Source organism: Salvia miltiorrhiza, chromosome 1 (genome assembly GCF_028751815.1).
Source record: "Salvia miltiorrhiza cultivar Shanhuang (shh) chromosome 1, IMPLAD_Smil_shh, whole genome shotgun sequence".
Lineage (NCBI taxonomy): Eukaryota > Viridiplantae > Streptophyta > Magnoliopsida > Lamiales > Lamiaceae > Salvia > Salvia miltiorrhiza.
Genome location: NC_080387.1, coordinates 18,605,741 through 18,632,383, shown reverse-complemented (window position 1 = coordinate 18,632,383; position 26,643 = coordinate 18,605,741). Strand labels below are relative to the sequence as shown.

The 26,643-nt window shown below is 41.0% G+C and overlaps 4 protein-coding genes across 6 annotated transcripts; 2 read left to right on the top strand and 2 right to left on the bottom strand.

Moving 5' to 3' along the window:
* Nucleotides 1-113: 113 nt before the first annotated feature.
* Nucleotides 114-1,682, top strand: LOC131006857 (aspartyl protease AED3-like). Its single transcript, XM_057934007.1, has one exon. The coding sequence runs from the start codon at nt 263-265 to the stop codon at nt 1,580-1,582; it is 1,320 nt and encodes a 439-aa protein (XP_057789990.1). The 5' UTR covers nt 114-262; the 3' UTR covers nt 1,583-1,682.
* On the bottom strand, nt 235-5,370 carry LOC131006858 (F-box protein SKIP5-like). 3 transcript variants are annotated; one of them, XR_009095796.1, is made up of 7 exons: nt 5,142-5,370; nt 4,285-4,429; nt 4,119-4,197; nt 3,154-3,212; nt 2,385-2,756; nt 1,979-2,123; nt 235-1,699 (listed from the first exon to the last, which is right to left on the bottom strand). XR_009095796.1 is itself a non-coding variant. In XM_057934010.1 (6 exons), exons 1-5 carry the CDS (start codon nt 5,266-5,268, stop codon nt 2,405-2,407), a joined length of 762 nt encoding a protein of 253 aa, XP_057789993.1. In that variant the 5' UTR covers nt 5,269-5,370; the 3' UTR covers nt 235-1,699; nt 2,385-2,404. The 3 variants fall into 3 exon arrangements, 2 of the variants coding, with proteins under 2 accessions (XP_057789993.1, XP_057789991.1); XM_057934010.1 differs by lacking the exon at nt 1,979-2,123; XM_057934008.1 differs by lacking the exon at nt 235-1,699 and having other exon boundaries at nt 1,804-2,123.
* A 470-nt stretch (nt 5,371-5,840) lies between these two features.
* Nucleotides 5,841-7,145, bottom strand: LOC130992600 (uncharacterized). Its single transcript, XM_057917342.1, has 2 exons — nt 6,655-7,145; nt 5,841-6,423 (listed from the first exon to the last, which is right to left on the bottom strand). The coding sequence occupies exons 1-2, from the start codon at nt 7,143-7,145 to the stop codon at nt 5,841-5,843; spliced, it is 1,074 nt and encodes a 357-aa protein (XP_057773325.1).
* Nucleotides 7,146-10,091: 2,946 nt separating this feature from the next.
* LOC130992518 (uncharacterized) lies at nt 10,092-10,863 on the top strand. Its single transcript, XM_057917219.1, has 2 exons — nt 10,092-10,781; nt 10,825-10,863. Exons 1-2 carry the CDS (start codon nt 10,092-10,094, stop codon nt 10,861-10,863), a joined length of 729 nt encoding a protein of 242 aa, XP_057773202.1.
* The last annotated feature ends 15,780 nt before the right edge of the window (nt 10,864-26,643 follow it).

The following is a 26,643-nucleotide window of genomic DNA, read 5'->3' as shown; positions in this document are numbered from 1 at the left end:
TTGAGATTAATTTTACACTCAACGGTATGAGTATGCAAAATAATAATAATAATAATAATAATAATAATAATAATAATAATAATTTTAATAGTATAAATTTTAAAATTAATATAAAAAATAAAAATTTATTGAACAATAATATATTAATATTTTCAATTCTCTACAACTTTTTTTGGTGCTCACCATCTCTCTACTTTTATCTATAAAATCCTCTTACAATATCTTGTAGCAACCATCGCCCTTATCCTCATCAAACAATCCAATGGAACACTCTTCCAATATTCTTGCAACATTAATCTTCTTCATTTGTCTCTCCACAGCTTGCAATGGTGCGGTTTTTGACCCATGTTCTTCTCCCGAATCGGATCTATCCGTGATCCACATTTACGGCAAATGCTCACCGTTGGTGTCGCCCAAACCCGCCACTTCATGGGTCGACACCATCCTCACCATGGCCTCCAGCGACCCGAAAAGGGTTTCCTACTTGTCGAGCCTCGTCTCGCCCAAACCCGCCTCCGCCCCTATCGCCCCGGGCCAGGTTATAAACACGGGTAACTACGTCGTCCGGGTCAAGATCGGGACTCCGGGCCAGCTCTTCTTCGTGGTCTTGGACACCAGCAACGACGCTGCATGGTTCCCATGCAGCGGTTGCACCGGCTGCTCGTCCACCCTCTTCGCCTCCAATGCCTCCTCCACCTACGCCTCGTTGGACTGCTCCGTACCCGAATGCACCCAAGTCAGCGGGGTCTCGTGCCCGACGGTCGGGTCGGGTTCGTGCCTCTTTAACCGATCCTACGGCTCTGGGTCGACCCTCTCGGCCACGCTATCACGCGACACCCTCACATTAGGCAACGACGCCATTCCCAACTACGCTTTCGGGTGCATCAACGCGGTCTCGGGCGGGTCGATCCCGCCCCAAGGGCTATTGGGTCTGGGCCGCGGATCAATGTCTCTGCTCTCTCAAACCGGGTCGGTCTACTCGGGCGTATTCTCGTACTGCCTGCCCAGCTTCAAGTCGTACTACTTCTCGGGCTCACTCAAGCTCGGACCGGTGGGCCAACCCAAGAACATCCGGACCACCCCGCTCCTCAAGAACCCGCACCGCCCATCGTTATACTACGTGAACCTGACCGGAGTCAGCGTGGGACGGGTCAACGTGGCAATAGCACCGGAGCTCCTAGCGTTCGACCCGAGCACCGGGGCGGGTACCATAATAGATTCGGGTACGGTGATAACCCGGTTCGTCCAACCCGTATACAACAGCATCCGTGATGAATTCAGGAAGCAGATCACGGGGGCGATAAGCTCGTTGGGGGCGTTCGACACATGCTTCGCAGCGACAAACGAAGAGATAGCGCCGGCAGTCACGTTTCATTTTACGGGACTGGATTTGAAGCTGCCGATGGAGAACGTGTTGATCCACAGTAGCTCGGGGTCGTTGGCGTGCTTGGCGATGGCTGCGGCGCCGAACAATGTCAACTCGGTGCTCAATGTGATAGCCAATTTGCAGCAGCAGAATCTCAGGATTTTGTTCGACACTGTCAATTCTCGCCTTGGGATTGCTCGTGAACTCTGTAATTAGCCTCTGCTTTCCTTCGATTTGTTCCATGTTGCCTCAACTTTGTATTGAATTGAATTTCTATATATTTCTCACCAGAAACAGAGCAGCTCCTGTTTGCCAATTAATCTCTCTTAATATCTGACATTCAAAGTTGAAATAATAGCTTCCATCAAGTTCAGATTTTGCATATCACCAACAAAATTCAATATTTAGGGAGCGTTTATTTTGCATGATACATAAAATGCATGATTGAATATTTTTATTTACAAGAGTAGAATTTCACCAATCTTTTCACCAATCTCACACTTTCATTGAGATAAAAATCAAGCAAAATTAACCTAAATAATATAAATAATCAAAAGCCTTGGAATATTCAAAAATCTCAATCTATTTAAGTAAATAAAGAATTAGTCTTACTATTTTTATATATCAAAGTTAATCCTTCAAAGTAAATGCTACCACCAAGCGAGATCGAGACCAGCCCCTTGTCTTGAGTTGAATTGGAAATTAGGGTAGAGCGGCCATTGCAATGAGAAGATACGTAAAAAGTAAGCACTGCATTCTGTCAGATATTCCCATAAATTAAACATTAGTCGGCAATCAAATTATAAGGCCTACTGTCACAGATTCCGTACCAACAAGTGGCTGGAAAATTTATATACAACCTAGAACCAAACTACAATTACAACTACAAACTATTTCAGACAACATTGCAGATAAGATTCCACTTTAGAGAAAGAAATGCATAAGATTTTTCTTTTCTTTTCTTTTTTCTTTCCAAAGGGGGGAAAAAGAATGAATATTAAGAAAAAGGTCCACCTACAGCTTGGATGGCGACACGAATCAGTCTGAAAGCTCAACACTGAACCAGAAAAACAGGGAAGTGCGAGTATATATGACTCGTACTCGCTGCAGGGAGAGTGTTCCGCTTGTCAAGACAGCCTTTGCGCCTCCCTCGATCCTTGTTCGCATTACAGTAACACAATCACCATTGTTCTTTAGTGCAGCTGGAACTCCATTGGGAGGGCTTGCAGTGGTCACAATGGCATGAGAGAGATGGTCTAAGGGATTCGTCTCGCATTGGAGAATACAGCCATCAATCGTTAGCCTCCCGCTCCTGTGCAGAAGGCAGCAACCGAGCTCTGCTCTCACAGTCAGATTAGCCAGTTTACAAGTTGCCAAGAACTCCAGGGCACTGTAGAATCACAACGAAACTACACTTTCTAAAATTGTTCAAACTGGTAAGGTTCATTCAATTTACTAACCCATAGAATGCTCGACACCAACTGATTAATTTCTAAACAACCACAAAAATATGACCACTGAAAACACATGACTGGTCACTGGAGTATTAACTATTGAACTCGATCATCGTCATATTTCCCCCTTATGGCTTAGTGGTGTGAATCTCAACTGTGAAGTGGGAACCCATAGAATGCATGGAAAGACAATCGTAGTGCAGCATGTAATGCAAGTATATGATGTATATCAGACATTGCTGTTGTGATTATGAGCATGTAATACAAGTATATGTCGTATCCAACACAAAACTCTTTATAAACTTAAGAAAGGAAACTCCAAATGCAGCAAACCTCTCAGAACCACGGGAGCAGATGAGTGTTGTATCATCAGGAAGTTCACCGGCACCGATCTGAGATTAAAAGGTGGAGATAAGGCACTTTTCTGTATCATATGGTATGAGTCAATTGAAAAGGTTAAACGACATAAATCACAAACATAAAGACATCCTGAAACCGAACCCCTCATATCATCAATCACCCATTATCAGACTCTCAGATGAAAGTAAGGAAAAAAGATCGAGGATGACAGTATAAAGGATGACCACCTAAACATATTTAAAGAAATTCAACAAAGGAATATGAATGTGAACAATAATAACAAACCAACAAAATTAACTAGGAGTTACCAATAGGTAATCGAGCAATAAGGGGAATAATGATTTCTGTCTATTTTAAAGTTTTATAACGGCATTCTTTTTGGACAATAATAACTTTAGCAATCATCATCTCTGCAACTAAACTGAGAAGTCCAAACTTTGAGTATGATTTTTAGGCATGTCATAATAGAATAAAGAAGTTGGCTGCAAGGCTAAATTTGTATACCTATTACCTACCAAATATTCATTGTACTTTTCCTCTCCCCCTCTTACAGAACCTTATCTTATCACATTGATCAATTATGTTCGGCACACTTGCAGGTAATGCTCCTACATACAGCTACAAATTGGTGCTGTGGTGGAAGCATATATTTTTTGCAACTTTTGGTACCAATGCAAGTGATTTTCTTCAACCACATTTCTGTATTTCATATTGATGATCGCCTTTGATGATCGTACACTGCTCCTTATCCAGAACAAAAGATAGAAACGAAGATAACAGCACGACGCACACACTGTTCTAAGCTCAACACACAAACAGATATGTCTAAGGCAAACTCCACTTTTCTCAGACATACCAGAAACGGAAACAAAGATGAGACAAATGACAGGAGATTATGGAATAAACTCCAAATATACGGCAAAGGGCTCATAAATTACCAGACAAAGAGGCTTTTTGATCTGAATATTGGACGTGCGGTGAATCCCTCCAGCTGCAATCAATATAGTGTCCCCAGGCCTGCAAATCATTAAGCTGAAGAGTTTTTCCTTTCCCTAGTAGATTCGTTCCCCAACACTCAACATCAACATATGAAGCTTCACTGACCTTGCCACAGAGACAGCTGTCTCAATATTGGGGTAAACTCCAGGCTCAGATAAATCATTGACAGACCTATCAACTCGCAACCAAAGCCGAGGGTGGCATGCTAGGAAACGCCATCTGCGGCAAACGAGGGCGGTGTTATACCGATCTGCAATCTCAACAAAAAATCATGACAGAATACTACCATAATTGAAATGTATGCACATCTAGGATGATAGAGAGATTTAGAATCCCATTAGGCATGGCCTAAGGATGGGCAAAGTCGCAGAGAATGCTACTCACACTCGAATATTCAAAAGTACCCCCATGAATTTACCATATCCATATACGAACTTTTTAATTCTACCGAATGAAAAATGAGTTAAATACGTGTGAAATTAACAAAAACATCGAAACGTGAATAGGGATATAACGGATACAAACGATTATCTACTCACAAAGTTGAAACTTTTATACATGAATACCTCACCAAAAATCAAGAAGTGCAAATGAAGAATCTTTACTATAATTAAACTCGATATACACACCTTGGTTACCAAAAGCCAATTAAATTTAAGTACAAAAAAGAATATTGGCGTTCAATCAGTAAAAAAAAAAAGCAAGCTTGTAACAATTACACTGCTTTTAACTTCAACAATCCAACTATAATAAACAAAAAACACAACTGTTTGGGCAGTTACACTATATAACTCCAATTTCTCATCAAATTGCCGCATAATAAACCAAATTAAAGTTCGAAACGACTTCAAACATAACTAAAGATATTCATAATACGGATTCAAAGAAACAATTGACTCACAAAATCAGTAATTCAACCAATAATAAATAGCTTAAATATCATAGGAACAATAAATCCATACCTGGAATGGGGCAGAGGAAGCTGAAAATTAGCATGAGACAGCCATCGTCAAGATTATTTATTTGACAATTGTATGCATTCTTGCCGCGCTTTGCTAATTTCTTGTGCTTCGGCTGCCCTGCCTCCATCTAAATCAAGCTTTCACCGAGAAATGGAAAAAAAAAATTAGGGCTTTTTAGGTATGAAACAAAATTGTTTCTTTCAAGCGCTAGAGAAAGGGGATTTTAAATACCCTTTTCTTTTTGCATAAAATACATTAAATATCTTTTTCTTTTTTTGACAAAAGGGGATATTGTATCTAATAGAATACCTCTATTAATTATTATCAATTGGGCTGTCAACGAAGATGCGCAGCAGACATTTGTTCGCAGCCCAACTCAGTATCGACTTACAATTGGACATTTGTTCAAAAATTACCTTTTTCGTAGTCCTAATCTAAATAATAATTGTAAATTTATTATTTTGTTTTATAAATTTAGCTTCCAAATTAAAATACCTAATTATATAGACTTGATAGCTAACCTGATAGAAGAGGGACCATATTGAGTCACAATGGGGTGACTTGATAGTTGACTTGATTTTTTAAGTTTTGATTTTTGTATTTTTCATTTAGATTTAATTGCATTAATTTGAAAATCCTAAAAATTACATAAAAAAAATTACATAAATCTTAAAAATTTAAAAACATATCCTCAAATAACTATTCCGACCCTAGAGGTTCGAAACGTGCCCAAACGTGCTCGATCAAATCATTTTGGAGTTGAGCGTGCATATGCCTATCTCGGAGAAGTGCATCTCTATGCACATATTGCTCAAAACAAACCGGGGTTGCTCGAACACTCTCCGTCGAGTCACTGCTAGACGCCACGTGTCCTGTGTCGTCATCTCTCCAATGGGTAGCTCTTTCACCTTCGTTCTCAATAATCATGTTGCGGAGAATGATGCAACACATCATGATGTCCTTGAGATATTCGACGTACCAACCCCGCGCCAAACTTCGAATGATTCCCCATCGAGCTTGAAGCACTCCAAATGCACATTCGACATCCTTCCATGCCGATTCTTGCATCTTCTTGAACCTCTCCTCCTTTGGATTGATCACCATCGGCGGACTCTTGACGAAGCAGCGCCACTCTGGATATATGCTGTCGCACAAGTAGTAGCTCATCTGGTAGTAGCGCCGGTTGGCCTCAAAGATCACCAGTGCCGCCGTTCCATCCAACACGTCGGAAAACAGAGGCGACTGGTTCAGAATGTTGATGTCGTTGTTCGAACCGACGACACTGAAGAAGGCATGCCAAATCCACAAATCGTGGGATGCAACGGCCTCCAAGATCAAGGTGGGCGGATCCCCTTGATCACCGCGTGTATATGCGTCGTGCCACGCCTTTGGGCAATTCTTCCACACCCAATGCATACAATCAAGACTTTCGAGCATCCCGAAAAATTCGTGTCGCGCCTCGTGCATCTAAAGAAGGCGTTGGATGTCCGCCGCCGTAGGATGTCGAAGATACTTGGCTGCGTAAGCCTGGATAACAGCCTTGCAGAATTTCTTGAGGCATAGACGCCCCGTCGTGTCGGCGATCTTGAGATACTCGTCGAAAGTATCCGCACTGACACCGAAGGCTAATTGGCGGATAGCCACCGTGCATTTCTGCAAAGGCGTGAGAGAGTTCCGACCTCGTGCATCATAGCTCATCTGGAAGTAAGTATCTTCATCTTGCACAGCATCGACTATGTGCAAGACCAACTCCTTCTGCATTCGAAAACGACGTCGGAAAAATATAGGCCCGTACGTTGGATTGTCGTTAAAGTAGTCTTGCATAAGACATAAATGGGCAGCCTCACGATCACGGTAAACGTAGTGTCGGTGATGAACAACACGTTTCGGCTCCGGTTGGGAGTACATTTGAGCAATAAATTGTTTCTGCTCCTGGATCTCATCGATGATCACCTGCGCTACCTCGTCGGACGAAGACGATGAAGTATCATCGAACCATTCCATTTTTTGAAGGAAAATAGAGGAAGATTGAAGGAGAAATAGAGGAAGATTGAAAGAGAAAATTATTTGGGTGTGTGAATGAAGAAATAAGGGAGATGTATTTATAGAAAGGAATATATATATATATATATATATATATATATATATATATTAAAAAAAAGTTGAAGAAACGGCTATGAAGCCGTTGGGAGAAAAACAAAAAAAAGGTGAAGAAGCTGTTGGGAAGCCATTGATTCAAAATTCAATTTTTTTTTAATAGGCGCGTGAGTGACACGCGCGTTGATTGAAAGAGATCAGGCATCACCCGATAAATCGGGGCAGCCTCGAGTCGTGCCGCGCTGCAGTAGAGTACCCGATACAGTGAGTGACTCGAGTCACCCGTGTGGGTGCTCTAAGTTTCATTATTTCGATAAATACCTTACACTTTCTTCGGCACCTTACGCTTGAACTTGTAAATGTCCTAAACTATTGAGCTAGCTATCCTCGTGGAGTATTTTTCTATCTTAAAGTAATAATGATCACAAAGGAAAAAGACGTGAATCTAACCCAAATATTGACGTTGAAATTCCAGCCTTGGGCCTTTTACTCAACTCCACACTTGCAAATATTTTGTTTCATTCTTCTGGAAATCAAGTTTATATATAATGATGATTACTATTAATTGATTAATTCTCATATTGCATACATGGAGAAATGTATTCAAATTATTCATATCTGTTTAAAATGTAGTAGTATATATTTGTATCTTAAATTCACAAATATTAAACATTATTGATAGTAACAATGTAAAATAAATCTTATGCATTCTAATGATAACGTAATTATTGTATTCGGAGTAGGTCTCTGGTGCGACGGTCGCACACCAGTGGGACGGGTCCGCCCCGACCCGCGCCCGACACGGCCCGCGCCCAGACCCGAAACTCTGAATCATAAATGATTACATTTGTTTATAAGTGACAATACATAGTAGTAGCATTTTTGATAAAATAAATAAGTTTTGTATCACACCCCATAAATAAATAAGTTTTGTAGCACATTTGACCTAAAGTACATAAGTACAAGTCAATAAAGTGAATGATAGTGACATATTACTTATTTTTGATTTAAAAATAACCAAATAAAACCAAAATCTGATTCTCTCTCTATTCACGTTAAAATTAAAGATATATATAACGAGATACAAGATATATATCATATCATCAAACTCAATATATATTATAACGAGTTAATCAACCTACTTACAAATCGACAATAAAGCTAGTATAAACTAGATTAAATAAGCAAACAAATGAAAATGCAATTCTCTCTCTCTCTCTGGTTTAAAAATAAGCAAAATCTGATTCTCTCTCTCTATTCACGTTTATGGCGTGATTTTATGTGATATTATGGTTGTTGGGTGCATTTACACCAACTCAAACACTTGTTAAGGAAACAACCTTAAATTCACGAAATTAAATGCTCCGTACACGGTTGCTGTGGGTAGTTAATGAATGATACCAACCAAATGTTCATTCATCAGACATTTGAACAAGAAAGAAGAAGAAAATCCTCTCAATACACATACACGACTCATACACGGTTGCTCAAAAATTCAAAAAAAAATCATCTAAAGGCTTGTATTACATAAGGTATGTGAAATACATTTTTTTTTTAAATTTCGGCTGTACACGGTTGGTGTTCTAGAGTACACGGTTGATGTTCTAGAGTACACGGTTGTACACGGTTTGAGTTTTAGTGATTTTTTGTTGTTTATTTCAATAATTATGTTATATATATGGCTTATTACATGTTTTGGACTAAAAAACGGCATAAAAAAACACTCTGTACGCAAATTACCTTATTTTTGAACCCTTAGTGTTCTGTTGTACACGGTTAGGGTTTCCGTGTACACGGTTGTGTACACGGTTGTACACGGTGGTCGAATTTGCTGTACACGGTTGGGTTGAATATGATTTTGAGGTTATTTTTAGCATGTTTGTATATTCAGTTGATGTATTGGGGTACACGGTTTCCTGTTTGTGTATTTAAATGTTGTATTTTTGTCGTTTTGAAGCAGATGTCGTTTCAAGCAATCGTTATACGGCACAGTGGTTAGTGGAAATTAACCGAGTATGAAGGAGGCGATGAGGTTGTATTGTACATGTCTAAGGAAGACCTTTGTCATGCGAAGTTGATGCAAGAGGTGCACGATCAATTAAACGAGGATGGTCGATCCACTTATATGCTTTTCTACACATCGACCACGGACGAAGGGCGAAGAATAAAAGTGGCTTTGAAGACTGATTCGGATTTGAACCGGCTGATTTCCGAGCATAAGAAATATCTCGTTGTTTACGTGATCGAGAAGGGCAAACAGTCTGCGGCTCCGGTTCCTCAGACTCAAGAGCGGGTATATTATGAGGGACATCGGTCTACTATGTTTCCTATTGAGATGGACATTGGAAGAAGTATCCCTACACACGATGATAGTAGGGACGATTCATCGTCGCAGGAGGAGGAAGACGAGTCCGAGTCTTCGGATGAGGAAGAAGAGGCGATACGACGCAGAGAGATATTGGATTCAGTGTCGACTGAACAGGAAGCGTGGAGACAGGGCCTCAGAATTTCACATCGGATGATCAGCCCGATGTTGAGCCTCGTGTTGGAGTTCAGCAGCTTGAGGCACGTGACTGGGGGATTCCAGTCCTCGATTTTGACGATGCGCCGGCATTAGGTTGGGAGGATTCTAACGTATTGGAGAGCGGGATATTATCAGTGGGGGCTCTATTCCGGTCGAAGGATGATTTGGCAATCGCTGTTGGCCTGTACCATATGGAGAATCACGTGGAGTACGCCGTGCATCGTTCCAGTACGACCCGTTTGTGGTTTGTTTGCAAGCATGGCAACGGTTGTCCGTTCATGCTGTGAGCCGTTCAGAGTGCATCGATATGGAGAGTGATCAAGGTGGTGATGGATCATACCTGCCACACGGATTTGAATCGCACTGCCCCGAGACAGATTCCGGCGAGGGTTGTTGGAAGATATTTTGCACGGAAATTGGTAGGCGAGGGGGTCGTTTTGAAGCCGAAGGAGATGATGTCAGAGATGCAGCGCTTATTCGGTATTGAGATCAATTACAGCTTCGCTCTCCGTGCAAGAAACATCGCGATTGAGATGACGTATGGTGATTTTGGGAACTCGTATCAGATGCTCCCATCGTATTTGTATATGCTGAGAATGAGTAATCCCGGCACATTATACGACCTTGAGATGAAGGATGATGGCAAGTTCCATCATATGTTTGTTGCACTTGGACAGAGCGTGGCTGCCTTTGAGAAGGGTTACTTGAGGCCAGTCATCGTCGTAGACGGGACCCATCTGAAGGGAAGGAACGGCGGTATTTTGTTCGTCGCTGTTACAAAGGATGGGAACGAAGCAATATTTCCTCTCGCAGTTGGGCTTGGTCCTATCGAGAACGACGAGTCTTGGACTTGGTTCTTCCACCGACTACGGACTTGCTTTGGTCAGCCGGATGATCTCTTGATTGTGTCTGATCAGCACAAGAGCATCAGAAATGCTGTGGAGTGTGTCTACCCGAACGTCCCTCACGGGTTGTGCTATTACCATATCCAGAAGAATCTCGCGTATTATGGGCAGCATGTAGCTGCAGTCTTCAAAGCAGCGGCATATTCCTATCGATCAGACGACTTTCAAAGGAATTTTTCTGCGCTTCAAGTACTGAAAGTCAACGCGCACACACGCCTCGACACTATTGGTGTGGAGAGATGGGCCAGGTCCAAGTGCCCTGTACGACGCACGAGTTTCATGACGTCGAATGCTGCCGAGACGATGAACAGTAGACTGTTGTGGGCACGACGCCTCCCGGTTGCTTCATTGATCGAGACCTATCGAGCCATTATGGAGAAATGGTTCGATAGGCGACGCATCTCGGCTGCATCGAGGTCACATGAGTTGACTGAGGTAGTAGAGGGAAAGTTGCATGTGGCTGTCGAAGCGGGTCGGCAATTGGCCGTTCGAGGGACGACGACGCACATGTTTAGTATTGAGGATGATCATGCATTCTACATTGTCGATCTCGAGAATCGGACTTGTAGTTGTGCTCAGTTCGACCTGGATGACATTCCGTGTCGTCATGCTTGTGCCGCTATTAGGTACCTCATTTATTACAAATTTTGCATATTGAATTAATTTTTTGTAAATTTATCTTTTTATCTTTGCATTTATTAGGCGTGCAGGACTGCAAGTCACGGATTTTGTTGGAGGATATTTCAAACAATCTGTGCTGTTGGCTACATATATGGAGCGTATTGTTCCCGTTCCACATCCTACGTATTGGAATGTGCCCGATGAGATATCAGCCTATTTTGTGAAACCCCCGGATATCACGGTCCATGCGGGACGACCGAAGTTGAGTAGGGCTCGTTCAGCAGTTGAGGGTCCTCCTAATTCGGCTCCTCCTAATTCGGGTACTCCTAATTCTCGACCTCAAGTATGCTCACGTTGCAAGGGTGGAGGTCACAATGCCCGGAGATGCAAAGCGCAAGTGGGACCATTGGACTTGAACGTGCCGGTGGAGGGTGTCGAGCAACCACCCGATGCACGAAGGCGGCGAAAGAAGAAATGCAGAATTTGTAGGAGTGGAACACACACTAGGAATGCATGTCCTCAAAATGTTAGGTTGTGAGTGATTCTGGAATGCATGTCCTCGATTTGATCTTGAAAATGAATTTGGTTGTTTGATTGTTGTTTCAACATTGAATTTGTTGTTGCTACATGTTGATTTGGCTTTAAAATTCAAAAAACAGGTGTTTTTGGGCTGAAAATCGGTTGCCTGCCCTCTGTACACGGTTAGACCCTAACCGTGTACACTTTGGGACAATCGTGTACGCAACCGTGTACCGATGAACACGCAGTCGTGCACGGTGACACGGTTCAGTGTTTGGCCGTGTGCTGTACACGGTTTCGAGTTCTTCCGTGCACGGTTGTGTACACGGTTTCGAGAAACTGTACACGGTTAGGGTCTAACCGTGTACAAATGCCATTCAGCCCTTGTTCACCCCAAAAACACCAACAAGTCATAAAATCAATCGTATTTTAACAACCAACAACCCTGCCAAACACAAAAACAGCAAACCACCAAACATAAGCACAAATCAAACCACAAAACAACAGCAAATCAAGTGTATTTTAAGAGACATTCGTTTTAAACACAAAAAAATTGTTCATCAGCTAAACCGAATAGGGGGAGGATCCGTACACAACTCCCATATCCTAACAGCTATAATTTGTCGATACTTTTGTATCTGCTCACGTGTCCTCAGCTGCTCACGTGTTGGTGCGCCACAAATCAAACGATCCAGATAAGCACATGCAAACACACCACAACTTACACTATCTTGTTGGATGAATTGCTCTCTGTTTGGCATGATGACGACATTCATAGCCATATCTGGAGCGTGCACAAACCTCACGGGAGTGTGTGTATAATAACCCACAGTGTGCAGCAATTTAGGCATCAGGCGAGTGATTGGCTTCATTGCATTTAGTCGACGCTTTCGTGCACCTTCCACATGTGCCAGTGAGTCATACACTCTCACCTCCCATGCGGAGATAGATATAACCACAGTACACCAATGACTCTTATCGACATTGCAAATAGCAAAAATCTGCAACACAATATGAAAAATATTTAGAAACGTTACGTATTTCAGTTAAAAAATTCCAAAATATGTTTATATTATACTTACCTCTTTCGCTTCCAACCAAGGCCATGTATGGCCTGAATCAGTTCCATTAAACATGGCGATCAGCTTGTCGGGCACCACCCACTCCTCGTATCCGTGTCGATCCCGAATGTTGTCCCAATCTGGCTCATCCGGATGCAACGACCTGAACTCTCTCAAAAGGGTCTCCTACAATCACAGATTCATGATTAATTTATAGGTAGTTGTATATACATAAACAAAAATTATTCTATCAAAAACTTACATAAAAATCCAGAAAAGCTATCGGCGTTCTCTCCCGTGTCACGCCTGCAACGAGCCTCGTCTCCCCCGAGCTATCCACTGCTGATTTTGACGGAGCCGTCGGAGAGCCTTCAGATTCCAGAGGTCTAATATCTGCTTAAAAAAATCATGATTAATTATGTACAATGCAAATCTTAAGAAACACAGTAAAATCAAATTATTATACCTCCCCGTCCAACTCCTCGCGAGGATTCATAATCTTGTGGAATAGCTCCTGGGACATCGCCCAACCCGTCTCGATCACTTGCACATAAGTACCCGGCGGCGATCTCATAAACGTCTTGAAGCCCCGCTTCTTCGCCTTCAGCAGGGCCTTACCATATGGCAAGGCCGGGTCAATAACCAATTGAGGCCTCTCTCTAGCACCCGCCTCCTCCTCTGACGAAGTCCAGGAAACATTCAGATCATCACTTACATCCCCCGCCTTAGGCGCAGGGGTCTCTGGACTATGGTACCCAGCCGATGGCCCTGGGCGATCACTGTGATGTGAGGCGGATCGCCTCAAAGATGTCTGCCTCTCACTGTGACGTGAGGCAGATCGCTGCTGACTCGCATGGGGTGGATCTTCTCCATGCTCTGATCGTCTCTGACTGCCAAGAGGTGGATCCTCTCCATGCTGTGATCGACTATGACTCCGATGCTGCCGATCCGGCTCTCCAACTGAGTGCCTATGGCTCACATGAGGCTGATCCTCACGAAATGATCGCCCAGGACTAGGAATGTGAGATGTAGACCGTCTGTGACTGGGTCTCGGCTGGTCGAACTCCTCACTCCCGTGTCTATGACGGCTGACATGGCTGGATGATGATCTATGCCTCCTCGAAGAAGAGCGTCTCCCAAAGATGTCCTTCACAGCGGCTATGACCTTCCTCGTAATTTTGGCGACCAGTCCATGCTCAGAGTCGTCATCTACAAGCTCGCGCCGTATCTCGCGCCGCATCTCAGGGATCACGGTCCGGATCTGCTCCTGTGTGATACGGGCAATCAGGTCATCATCGCGTCGCCTCCAATAATCCTCATCTCGATCTGCCTGAGGCTCCCTATCATCAAACTCCTCTGACCTGCGTCGCTTCGACGGGCTGCCAGCCGGTTCCTCATACGTCTGTCTATGTCGCTCGACATGGACATGGACAGGCTGCTTCTCACGAGCCCTCTCTGCTCGTGAGCTACTCCTCGGCACAGGGGGAGGCCTAACAGGTTGAGGCCTAACAGGAGGAGGCCTAAGAGGAGGAGGCGGTTCCGGTACAAGTGGCTCTGTCAAGCCGGCATATCTCCCTCCAGGATGGTATCGTACAGAAAAAGGCTTGGGAAGCCTCAGGGTCTGCAAATACCATGAATCATACTCCTCCTCGACCGGTTCGAGTGTCCGGTGACACTCGTCCTGCACAAAGATGAATCGATCATTTTTCATTATTCGTTAATCATAACATAATAAAAGGATTGAAACTGTAAAAAAACAACAATAATTACCTCATTAATATCGAAAAAGTGCTCGAAGCCACAAGCCGACTTCCAAGTCGACCAGTTGACAAATCGTGGCATCTGGAAGCTCGAGTCTTTCAGCCCACACGCGCGGCCCAACCTCGGAATGGCCTCGTACGACCAAATCTGTAATGCCCACATGGGCCCATAGAAGTGGTACGTCCTCCTAGTCCCGGTAATCTCCGAGGGATGCTTCTTCAACGCACTCATCCCATGGCACAAAATCTGGAATGAGTAAGAGCCCCACGGGAAGTCGCTCCATGCCTGATCGTCCTCGATCAGTGCCCACACCCATTCGTGCACGTGTTTATAATCTTTACAGAAGATGAGATCATACGCCACGAGAATATTGCCCACCCTCAAATAATCCTGGGCACTATTGCCCATACTGCGGTTAACGAACCGCTTCCGCAGATCCTTCACTTCCACCTTCTTGCCTTTCAAAACTCGGTGCCATAGACTCTGCTTCCCAACACGGTGATCCACATTAGGATCAAAATGCTGCGGGGATGGCCCGAAGCACAACCCCGTCACCAGACAATACTCCATTGCGCTGAATCGAATGTCGTGTCCACCAACGTGGAACCACTTCTCCCACGCACCGAATTCTTCGTCATACAACTCCCGTGCAAGAAGATGGTGCAGTGCGGCATTCGCACTATCCTGCCTCCTCAACTTAAGTAAATGCCCAAACGGACCACTTTTAAATTCTTCTAAACACCGGTAATGCGTCAGACATGTCTCCACTTCCTTCAATGTTTTGTCCCTTATGTAGTGATTGATTCGTCCGTTATAACTTTGCATGTACGGACGTAACCAAACATGCCTCGGAGGCTGCAATTAATTCAAAATGATGATCAATATCAAAAAATATCAACCGTGTACGATTATATAGACCAACCGTGTACAATCGTGTACGATTATAGACCAACCGTGTACAACCGTGTACAACCGTGTACGGATGAACAAACCGTGTACGGTTGTACACGGTTAAATCTACCACGAAAAATACATCTATACGTTGAAAATACATAATTAGAGCATATTAAATCATTTAATACTAATCGTGTCACATAAATACTTAATCGTGTACAACTGTGTACTGAAGAACCATACACAGTTGTACACGGTTGTTCAAAAAACTTTCCAGATTCAAAATTTCGCAAATTACCAACATTATGCCATACATAAACACCTAATAATCAACTATTGTGCTCAATTTAACAATATAAAACACATAAATTCAATTTTTAACAAATATATTTCACGGTTACTTACCGGATTCGGCGTCGGGTATTTTTCCCTCCTCGATGTACTCGGGCGATGGCCTTGTTCTACAGGTTGTTCTTCCTCTCTCGAGTAGTCGGATTCAGTTTCACTCATTGTTAATTGAGAAGATAGAATAATTCACGAAGTCGTTTTTGCTCTATTATGGAGTACACGGCTTTGGGGTTTCAATTTTCAAACCACACACGGTAGGTAGTTTGTAGAAAAGAGTGAGAGGCGTGAAATTGAGTGAAATTTTGCTGTCAAATTGGGTGAAATTTGAGCTTGTACGAGAGAGGGAAATGGTGTGCACACACGGTAGTTTCACTTGGAAATTTTCTTGAGCAAAAGAGATGTCATGCGTGAAAATTCTGTGCATACACGGGAGGCTAGGGTTCGTGTAGGAAGAGAGAGAAAAAGACAATATAGGACAAAATTAATTTTGATAGAAGATTCGAAAATTGACTTACTTTTTCATTTGAAGTGCTGTAGCCGAGATTTTGTGGGGATGTGGACATTTTTAATAATTTTTTTTTATTAGATATTGAGAGAGAGAAGTGATATATGTGGGGACCATTAGATATGGAGAGAGAATGTGCTACAAAACTTATTTTTTTATGAGCATTGATACATAACTTATTTATTTTATAGAAAGTACTACATAAAAATCTCACCCTGTTTATAATAATTGTTACTTTTAATAAGCATGACATATACATTTGTTCGCACAAATGTATACTTATATAAATATAAGTATTTACCTTCATTTAATATAAAATATTTTATTTTCTAAACCCTAAATTCTGTAAACTAAACCCTAAACCCTATAAGCTAAACCCTAAATATGAACACTAAACCCTAAACCCTATAAGCTAAACCCTAAATATGAACACTAAACCCTAAATATGAACACTAAACCCTAAAAATTAATTATTATTATAATAAAAATTATTATTATTATTATAAAGAAAGGTAATGTTTTTAAAATACTCCCTCCGTCCACGAAAGGAGTACCCATATTTCCTTTGTCGTCCGTCCACGAAATGAGTACTCATTTCTCTTTTTGGCAAGTATATCCCACACATCTCTTTAATTAATACACTCAAAAAGTGGACCCTTAAACTATTCACACTACACTCCATATATTTCTTAAAACCCGTGCCATCCACAAATGAGTACTCATTTCGTGGACGGAGGGAGTATTATATTTCTTCACAATATTGATGTTAACTACTTATATTAACATAAAAGTAACAATTATTATAAACAAATGTAATTATTAGGAATATGGGTCAAACCCACGCGGGTCAGGGTTCCGGGTCAGGAGGGCGGGTTTGGGGCGTGGGTCGACCCGTGGCATGGGGTGCGACGGTCGCACAGGAGAATTAGAGCGTTGTATTCGTTATTAGCTAGATTAATTTGAACAAGACATTGAAGCTATAATCACGAGATTTGTAATTTCCTACATGGTTATTTATCCAATAGGATATAAAAAAATCTATTAATATTCCATTTTTTCAATAATTAAGTTCTTATAAATCACATTGCTAATCTCTATTAGTATTCATTTTTTTTTTCGGAATCACATTCTTATAATCATACTGCTTGAAAGTTTTATTTTCTTAACCACCAAGGTGATCTACGAATTCTAAATAACGTCACCTATCAAAGATCCTGCCAGCCATTTTATATTTGGATCTAATAGTATTTTACTGCGTTGAAATTGTATAATTTAGAAGCACTTGATTTTTGTTGTCCACAAGGTCTTAATGAATTAAACCAAACGATTTTACAAGCTCTTCGTAATTTGAGTTTATAGTTTTATTTAACAAGACCACTAGCGTCAAACCCGTCAAATTCGACGGGAATCATTTTATGTCATTATTTATAATTATTTTATGTTATTTTTATTATTATAGCATATGAAATAGTTTATATATAAATTATTTCTTAATATGATCAAATTAAATTAGTAATACAATATTTGAAATAATATTAATCTTAATGACTTTTATATAAATATTCATTTGATGAAATTTATAAAAAGTTGATGTGGGATTGAAGATTTTAGAAGAAAAAAATATGTAAATTTAAAATATGATATGATGTACGATTGATGTGTTGCATCTGCTGTTAATCGTATATCGATAATATTTACTCTCTCCGTCCCTCAAACATTTTCCTTTTTTTTTTTTTTCCTATTTTGGTTCGTCCCCAAAACATCTTCCTAACCTATTTTTGGAAACAATTTCACTAATTATTATTCTTACAATTTCACTTTTTGTGGGACTCGTTCTCCATTTTCACTCTTATAATTTCACTTTTTGTGGGACCCATTATCAACTTATCAAATACATAACTAACTTTTATTAAAACCCGTGTGCTCCTCTCTTAGGAAGATGTTTGGGGGACGGAGGGAGTATTAAAACCCGTGTGATCCTCTCTTAGGAAGATGTTTGGCGGACGAAGGGAGTATTAAGTTTGTTCAAATTCTTTAAATTTGACGGATAAGAAATAATTTAACTAAACATATGTCATCTGAGTATCATCTCATATGGACCTAATAAGACCAGATAATCATATGAAGCTCTAAAGACCACATATGACATTTGAACGTCAAAATTTTGAAAACCATATTCTTTGGAGTTTGAAATACCACATCTGAATTTTGAGCATCATCTTGTATGGAGCTTGAAGATTATAACTTACTTGTGAATATCATTTTATCTAGAATTTGTAAAACTATAATTAAGTTATGAGAATAATCTCATCTCAAACTTTAAACAACATTGTCAAATTTGAAATCATATTCAATCATATATATATATATATATATATAGTTAATTATTTAAATAAAGACATCTATACATAAACGTATTATATATATGTACATATTAATTTGTGAGTATGATGTGATAAACTTAAACTAATATTATATAATAAAATAAAATACAAATATTATATAATAAAATTCAAACTTAAACTACTCGGTCGTGGGTATACCGATTGTCACGCCCTGGTATACCCTGGCCTTTGCTTGACACGGACAACGTTTTACCGAACGGAGATCACCCGTTAAGCCCCTACTGTCCATGGTTTCGAACAGATCCTTCCGGAACTACGAGACTCAACCGAAAGAACAAATACCTCTCGAATGTTTACATGTTGACAACAATTATTTCCACCCCTAAAACCTCACCGAATGAACTACTCACACATAGCCAAAATCATGTATGCAAAATGAATTAAACACATCATATAACAAAAGGGAAATACTTGAATAATAGAAATAATACCTAAGGCCACGAGCCTTAATCTTGTTCGAACTGGAAAACGGGAAGAAAATGATAAAGTACTGGAAATGTAAACTGTTTTTAATGCCACACTCGGCAGGATTTAGAGTAATAAACTAAATAAAACGAGAGTTCCAAAGTGCCAAGAGCTTCTTCACGCCATACATCATCAATCTTTTATACTGCCGAAGGGTGTAGGTCTAACCCTAGCTGCGCCAGCTTCATATCTTCATCGAGATTCTCTTTCCTTCTTTAGCTCAATCCTTGATTGATTCGATTGAAGATAGCTTCCAGCTGCATGCTTTAGTCAACCTTTCCCTTTCTCTAGATTCTTCTAACTCTTTCTTCTTTCTTCTGCCTCCTTCCTCCAAATCCTCGGGATTTACTTTCCTTTCTTGGCTTCGGCTGTCTGCTTCGCATTGTAGTGGTCAGACGAATTGCTTCGCTCGGTTTGACTCATACCAGGTGGGTTGCTTCGGGTTCCCATACCCTAAGTTAGACTTGAGAGGTACTGCGCCTAGGCTCCATGCTGGTAAACATAACATTGCAATCTGGGCTTGGTAATGCCCATTCCAACCACATTCCTTCTGTTTCCGCTCTACTGGACATTCCTTCCTCAACAACTTCGTTTTTCCCTGGACAGACCTGAACTGACACAAACAAAGAGAAAAACAGGGCCAAATGGCCCAAAAGTCGAAGACGCATCACTCCTCTTGAGGTTGATGGACCATCTTCGTCTGATCCTCCAGCCTTCTTGATTCCAAGATTTCTCTGGATGTCGAACTCATTTGCCAAGAGGTCAGAGAAGAGCTTGTTTGTCGGGAGCTGACTGAATCCAGGCTTTTTCTGATGAGCGACTGAATAGATCTGCCAATCTCTTCGCGACAGTGCTCGAAGAATTTTCAAGTTGATTTCTCGTTGAGTGTACTTGTCCTTCGAGATGGATTGAACTTCATTCAGGATCTGATTGAATCTGAGTTCCATCTCGTCGACAGATTCATTCTTGAGCATGAGGAATGAGTCGAACTTCTGGCATGCTATGGACAGCTTGTTCTCCTTGATTTCCTCGGATCCTACGCATATTCTTTCAAAAATGTTCCACATCTCCTTTGCACTTTTGCACTTGATGATCTTGGTGACATGCTTGTCTGGAACTGTGTCGGAGATGATGCTTTTGGCGAGGTTGTCTAGCTCATCTTGCTTCCTTTCTTCTGTGGTGAAGTCTGCCTTCTGCTTGATCTGGACCTCATCGTATGGATCCCGTTCTGGATCAACGGGAACTCTTTTGACAGTTTCGGTGATGATGATTGGTCCGTTGGTGATGACTTCCCATATTCGGCAATGTTGGGCGGTGAGGAAGTTTTCAAGCCGAAACTTCCATATGTCGTATTTATCCATATTAAACATAGGTAGAGATGATAATCTGTTGTGGTTAGTCTCCATAAAAAAAGAGAGAACAGGTCACAACAGATAGAGCAAATAGCAAGCACTTTTAGAAAAAGAAAAGTTTTTCGAGACCTTTGACAAAAAAGATCTAGTTCAATTAGAACCTAATCAGAAACAAAATGTTCTTGCGAACAACCTGCTCTAATACCAATTGTTAGGTCCGGAGGGTCTCGAATAGGTGTATGGTGGGGAGGGGGGGAATACACCTATAGGCTATTTTTATCGTCTAAATCAGAGGGATCTCAAGATAGAGATCAAACGAAACTTTACACGCAAACTTAGACGTTGTTGACTGAAAGGAGTTTTGACCGAACAGGGTTGACGACTGATACTGAAATACTCTTCAGTAAAGAGTTATCAGTTAAGTCACTGGAACTTAACTGATGCACGTTAAGGCTTCAGTCGAGTTTGCTAAAATAGAGATGTTACAAGTCTTCCTGACTATCAGAGGATAGATCAGTCAGACTGATAACATACGTAACGGAAATAACTTTGTTTCGTAATAGCCTCGGTTGAGCACGTTGTTAGTCTTAGGTTTCTCTTTGCATTTAGTCAGTATTTAGTTTTGTCAATTGAAAGAACACAAGTAAGAATGTAAAACTGAAAGCTGTAAATGACACAAAGATTTTTACGTAGTTCGGAAAAACCTTCCTACATCCACGGTTGGTTGATCAGACCAACAACTTCATTCCGCAAGTGCTTAACTGGTGCACTGCAAACCTATCTGTGTGCTTAGCCGGGTGCACACAACCAAACCAACTAAAGATCCAATTTTTAGTACCAACGCTTCACTCGCGTTGGATTTCTCACTCCTTGCACTAGGATCTCACGGAGTCAGTGTACCTTCCTGAACTCCTTTTCAACTCAAACACTCGATTCTATCTGTCGAAGGGAGGTTTGAAATCTTGCCAACTAAACTTCAAAGAACAAGTTCTTCGGAGTTAGTTTTTGACCTAGGCTTTGGGTAAACAGAGGTTTGCCTAAGGTCTAAGAGAATTTATGTAATCAGCAGTGACTGATTTTTGGCTTTGGTATTCTCTTCTTCGATTCAAGCTTTGGAGAGGTTAAGCTTTGGCTGAGAAACAATTTTGGCAGAGTTTCAGCTTATGTCGTTGAATCGGTGAAGATTGAAGTGATCCTCGAGCGCTATTTATAGGAGAGGTCTTGAATAGATCCGTTGGCGGAGAACGTCTTCAAGATTTCTTCCGTTGGAGAGCTTTTTGAATTTGGGCTGAGGCTTCAATCTTCGAGGTTCCTTATTTGGTGAGAACGGCTATGTTGAAGAGCAGGAGATGCGACGTCTCTGACAAAGTAGCCACCAACTAGGAATGACCTCTGCAGAGAGGGATGATCCTGAGATCTCTGCATTTAATGCGGCTGTACTTTTGGAGTACGTGGCTTCCTTTGAACGTTGGAGGTTCAGTCCGAGGAAGAATGTTTAACTGATACTTGACTTTAGTATCAGTCTGCTGAATCCACGTGGCACGCATTAAGTAATCAATTCCGGACTGATTCTTCAACTGATACTTCAGTTGGTAACTTCAGTCTTCAGTCTTCAGTCTTCAGAACAACAAACTAAACTAGAAATGAACTCTAACACTTGAGTTCAAACAGTTCTAGTCTATTACAATTAAGGCCTATGGATTTTGGTATCATCAAAATAAGGATTAGGATATTCCATAAATTTCCCAACATATAAAAATAATGAAATAAATATCTTATTTTAAAATATGGTTAATTCTCTTTAAATCCTTAAACTATAGTTATTTTCCGTTTTTTCCCTCAATCTTTGAACTTCCCACAAAAAAAATCCTAACTTTCAATTTTTCCTAATTTTCCCATGACGAATTTTCGGCCAAATCAGAAGTCAGAATTTTCCTGTGTGGCGTTATTAATGCCAAATCACCCTATACGTGGCAAATCACACCCACCCTCCCCCTCACACGTCACTCTCCCCCTCCCACGTCACTCTCTTTCTCTCTTCCCCCATCCCCCTTCCCCCACTCCCCCCGTCTGGCTTCCCCTCTCTTTCTCATCGCCACAACCGCCCAGATTCTGGGGACGGCAATTTCCAGGAGACGGCACAAGCCGAAGAGCGGCGTCGACTCTGCCAGAATTTCAAAAGCGGCGAGCGAGCTCAGGCGGCGCCAGCTTGAGGGCCGACGTTTTTTGGGACCTCCATCGACTCTCCCCCTTCCCCCATCCCCCACCGCCGCCACTTCCTCCCCCCTTCCCCTCTCCTCCACTCGATTCCTGGCGCCAATTGAAAACCTACGTTTGAAACCCCACTTCGCCCCCCCTCCTCCCTCTCTCCTCCACTCAGATACCAAATTTCAGATAACAAATTTGAAGAGGCTCGGGGCGTTAGGCGGTGTGACTGGGAGACAGAGGCTCACCGGATGAGGCAGGTCAGGGCGGCGCTGCTATTTACAGTGCAAACCCTAGGCGGTGCGAAGAGTGGGCAAAACCCTAGCTGCAACTCTGAAAACGTGGGTCAGAGAGAAGGGTTCTCAGGTCGGATCTTGGGAGTGCGGAGCCTTTGAGGAGAGCGGTCGTCAGAGGAATCTGTAACAGACAGGGATGAAGGCGGTAGTCTGCCGGTTTTTTAGAGGAGATGAGCGGCGGCGATCAGACTTTGAGAAGAAGGTGGTGGCCGTGGCAGAACGGTGACAAATTGAAGAATAACAAGCACGGAACGATGTCGTTTATGTATAATAGATACTACGTCATTTTATTAACAATCCGGCGTGTCCACGTCACTTAATTTCGATTCCACGTGTGATCGAATTTGGCCGGAAATTCCGTCATGGGAAAATTAGGAAAAATCAATAGTTGGTGGTTTTTTTTGGGAAGTTCAAAGATTGAGGGAAAAAACGGAAAATGACTATAGTTTAAGGATTTAGAGAGAATTAACCCTTTAAAATACTTTACTAAACATAACATTTTTAAGTAAAACTAAATTCAAAATATTTGACTCACCATTCGACCTTCCATGTGCCTCTAACCTTTAAAACCTGAAAATGTTAAATATGGGATGAGCATACAGGGTACACTCAGTGTGGGAATATGCAATCATTGTCCACGTTAATAAAATGGAAACACATATGATCATAACATTTGCTCGCACGGTGGCATACCAAGGACCTTTTCGTCCTGGACCCATTCAACGGGCCCCTGGCGATAATATAATGGTTGCAACCTTAACTTTTACAATGAATCGCATTATGGCATACCAAGGACCTTTCCGTCCTGGACCCATTCAACGGGCCCCTAGCGATATATAATTTAACTCACATATGGTAAACACATAATATTAAAATGGACAATAATTAACCACGAGTATGTATTGAAATAAATCCCACACCTGAAACTTGAGCTTTGAAAATTAACTTGAGTAATTCAAATCAAAGTCAACGTCATAGTCGTGCCGCACCTAGTCCCATAAAATTAAGCATAAAGTAATAACTAAAAAAAATATGATTTAATAATAATAATAATAATAATAATAATAATAATAATAATAATAATATAGTGAAAAAAGTAAATATACCTAAATGTATCAAAGCTGTTAAGTTTATGCTTGATGGTCGAAAATATAACTCAATGCATCTCTATTTATAGTGTCAAAATATAAATTTAAAAAATGTATAGGTTTGATGAGTAAACCTTATAGGGTAGCTTATAGGCTTGCTTTCATTAGCTTAGAAATAAGCCACGTAGGGTGCGTGCATGTAATACCTATATACTCCCTCCGTCCCATTAATCATGTCCCATTTCTTTTGGGCACGGAGATTAAGGAGTGTTAAATTAGTGTTGCAAAGTAGAAAGCCCAAATGTTTAAGAAAAAATTAAGTATAGCTAATTATCCTTGTTTCTCCCTGTTTCTCCCTCCTCAAGCTGAACCCCTCACCAAACATGTCTCTCTCTCGGCACTCTCTGAGCTCCCTCTCTGTCATTCTCTCGGTTCACCACTCACTTTCCCGGCGACGGCAATAGTAGGCGGAGCCACACCTGCGCCGCCTCCTTCCCCGGCGTCGGCACGGCGACTAGCCGCATCGCCGCCTCTCTCCATCCATCCACCATTCACCCCCTGTCTCTCATCCCCCATCTCTCTAGCCGAATATGAAAATCCCTCTCTCTCTTGCTCCGATTCTGAACGGCAAAAGAGTCACCTTAAATCGGAGCCCTAACATCCCAAATCTCCCCTGCCCGAAATCCGGCGACCGCATGACCAGAAGGCCGCCTCCGTCGCCGAGCCTCAAATCTCCAGTCTATTTCTTCCCTTCGTTCGATTCGGACGGCCGCCCGAGCCACCGCCTTCGTCGGACCTCTCCCCCCTGACTCCAGCGACAACCGCGCCTCCATCGACTCAACTCAACAAGAGCAACACCTACCCAACTGGACTCGACTAGATCTGTGCAGATCGGCGGATTTACAGAGGGGAAAGGGGGGAGGCGACGTCGATGTAGTTTAAGGTTTCTAGGAGAAGCTAGGGCTCGAAATTTGCAGAAGAGGGTAGCTGAAAGAGGCTCGGTTCACCGGATTCAGGCGCGGCTGACGCCGCCCGGAGAGGAATGGTGACGGAATTTTGTGGAAGAAAGAGGCGACTGTGCTGGTGTGTGTGCGTGATCTGTGGATGAAGGGGTGGGCCGCTTTGTTTTAGCCTTAATTAGGATGATGTTTAATTAACTAATCAAACCCTAAATTTTTCCAAAAAAGGAAATGAGACAAGATTATTGGGACAACCCAAAAAGGAAAGTGGGACAAGATTATTGGGACGGAGGGAGTATAACTTTTTGGTTAACTTTTTGGATAACCATATATATATATAATCAAATATACTATTCACTTATCGGTTTTAAATTCATGTTTAGTACTAAACTTAAATACATACATTTAAGTATGGAGATTAAATGATTATATAGATAAACATTTATTACTACAAAAAATTTATTCGTACATGTAAATTTATTTTTATTGATTTTTAAAGTTATTTTTCTAACTAGGGGCACGACTAGACTAACATAAATTCAATAAATAAAATATTTTTTTTCCAACACTTTCTAATTTAAAAAATTTAATAGTTTTCAAATAAAAATAATAAAGAAAATAAAATGATTTGGGTTGTGACAGTGAAACATGATGAGTTCTTGTTGGTCATTGAGGTTTATATATATAAGGAAAAGTTTGGTGATGAGGTTGGAAGAGATTTCAGGGCATTTGAAAATAGACGACATGGACCCTCGAACGTGCTAATTGTGTTTTAATTTGGCTGGGTTTACCGATAATACAATGGCTATGCTAGGATTTCTAATTAAATTGGATATGTTGGATTTATCTAATAATTTATACATACTTTATCTAATAGTTTTATACGATATTCTTATCTAATAGTTTTATACGATTATTTACTAGTATAGCATTTATCTATAATTTATATGATTATTAATAGTTTTAAATGTTAAAAATTGATTAAGAAATTATAAATGTATAGAAATATATAAATAAATAAGAATGAATGAGAATTGAGGAAAATTAGAATGGAATGATTATACGATGCCACGTAGAATAAGATTTATTTTGCTATAATATATGGATGTTGTCCTACCCTTATTACATGTCTTTTTTGGGAATTAATTAATGCGGAATTTTCATTCACGACTATAATTATGGACTGCATCCACTACAAAAAAAATATTTTTTTACCAAGGAATTTTCGACAAAATATCTTCTCTCGAAAATTATCGAGTATTTTGCGAGAGTTTTTCGAGAAATAATGTATTTTTAAATATACCGACAATTTATCAAGGGATTATCGAGTTAAAATATTACCGAGAGAAAATTTCATTCGGTAATGATTAAATTATATTATACAAATTAAATTTAATTATAAATTATATTTTTAAAGTACCGAGGGATTTTTTGCCTCGGTAAATTGTTCTCGGTAAATATTTCCCAAATATTCCGAGTAGGATTTGCCCCGGTAAA

Coding starts and splice junctions, on each gene's coding strand:
- LOC131006857 (XM_057934007.1), top strand. CDS start 263: ATGGAACACTCTTCCAATATTCTTGCAACATTAATCTTCTTCATTTGT.
- LOC131006858 (XM_057934010.1), bottom strand. CDS start 5,268: ATGGAGGCAGGGCAGCCGAAGCACAAGAAATTAGCAAAGCGCGGCAAG. Junction 3,213..4,118: donor TCAAAAAGCCTCTTTGTCTG/GTAATTTATGAG, acceptor TTTTAATCTCAG/ATCGGTGCCGGTGAACTTCC. Junction 2,757..3,153: donor TGCTCCCGTGGTTCTGAGAG/GTTTGCTGCATT, acceptor GTGATTCTACAG/TGCCCTGGAGTTCTTGGCAA.
- LOC130992600 (XM_057917342.1), bottom strand. CDS start 7,145: ATGGAATGGTTCGATGATACTTCATCGTCTTCGTCCGACGAGGTAGCG. Junction 6,424..6,654: donor ATCCAGGCTTACGCAGCCAA/GTATCTTCGACA, acceptor TGCCTTCTTCAG/TGTCGTCGGTTCGAACAACG.
- LOC130992518 (XM_057917219.1), top strand. CDS start 10,092: ATGGATCATACCTGCCACACGGATTTGAATCGCACTGCCCCGAGACAG. Junction 10,782..10,824: donor TCGCGTATTATGGGCAGCAT/GTAGCTGCAGTC, acceptor CCTATCGATCAG/ACGACTTTCAAAGGAATTTT.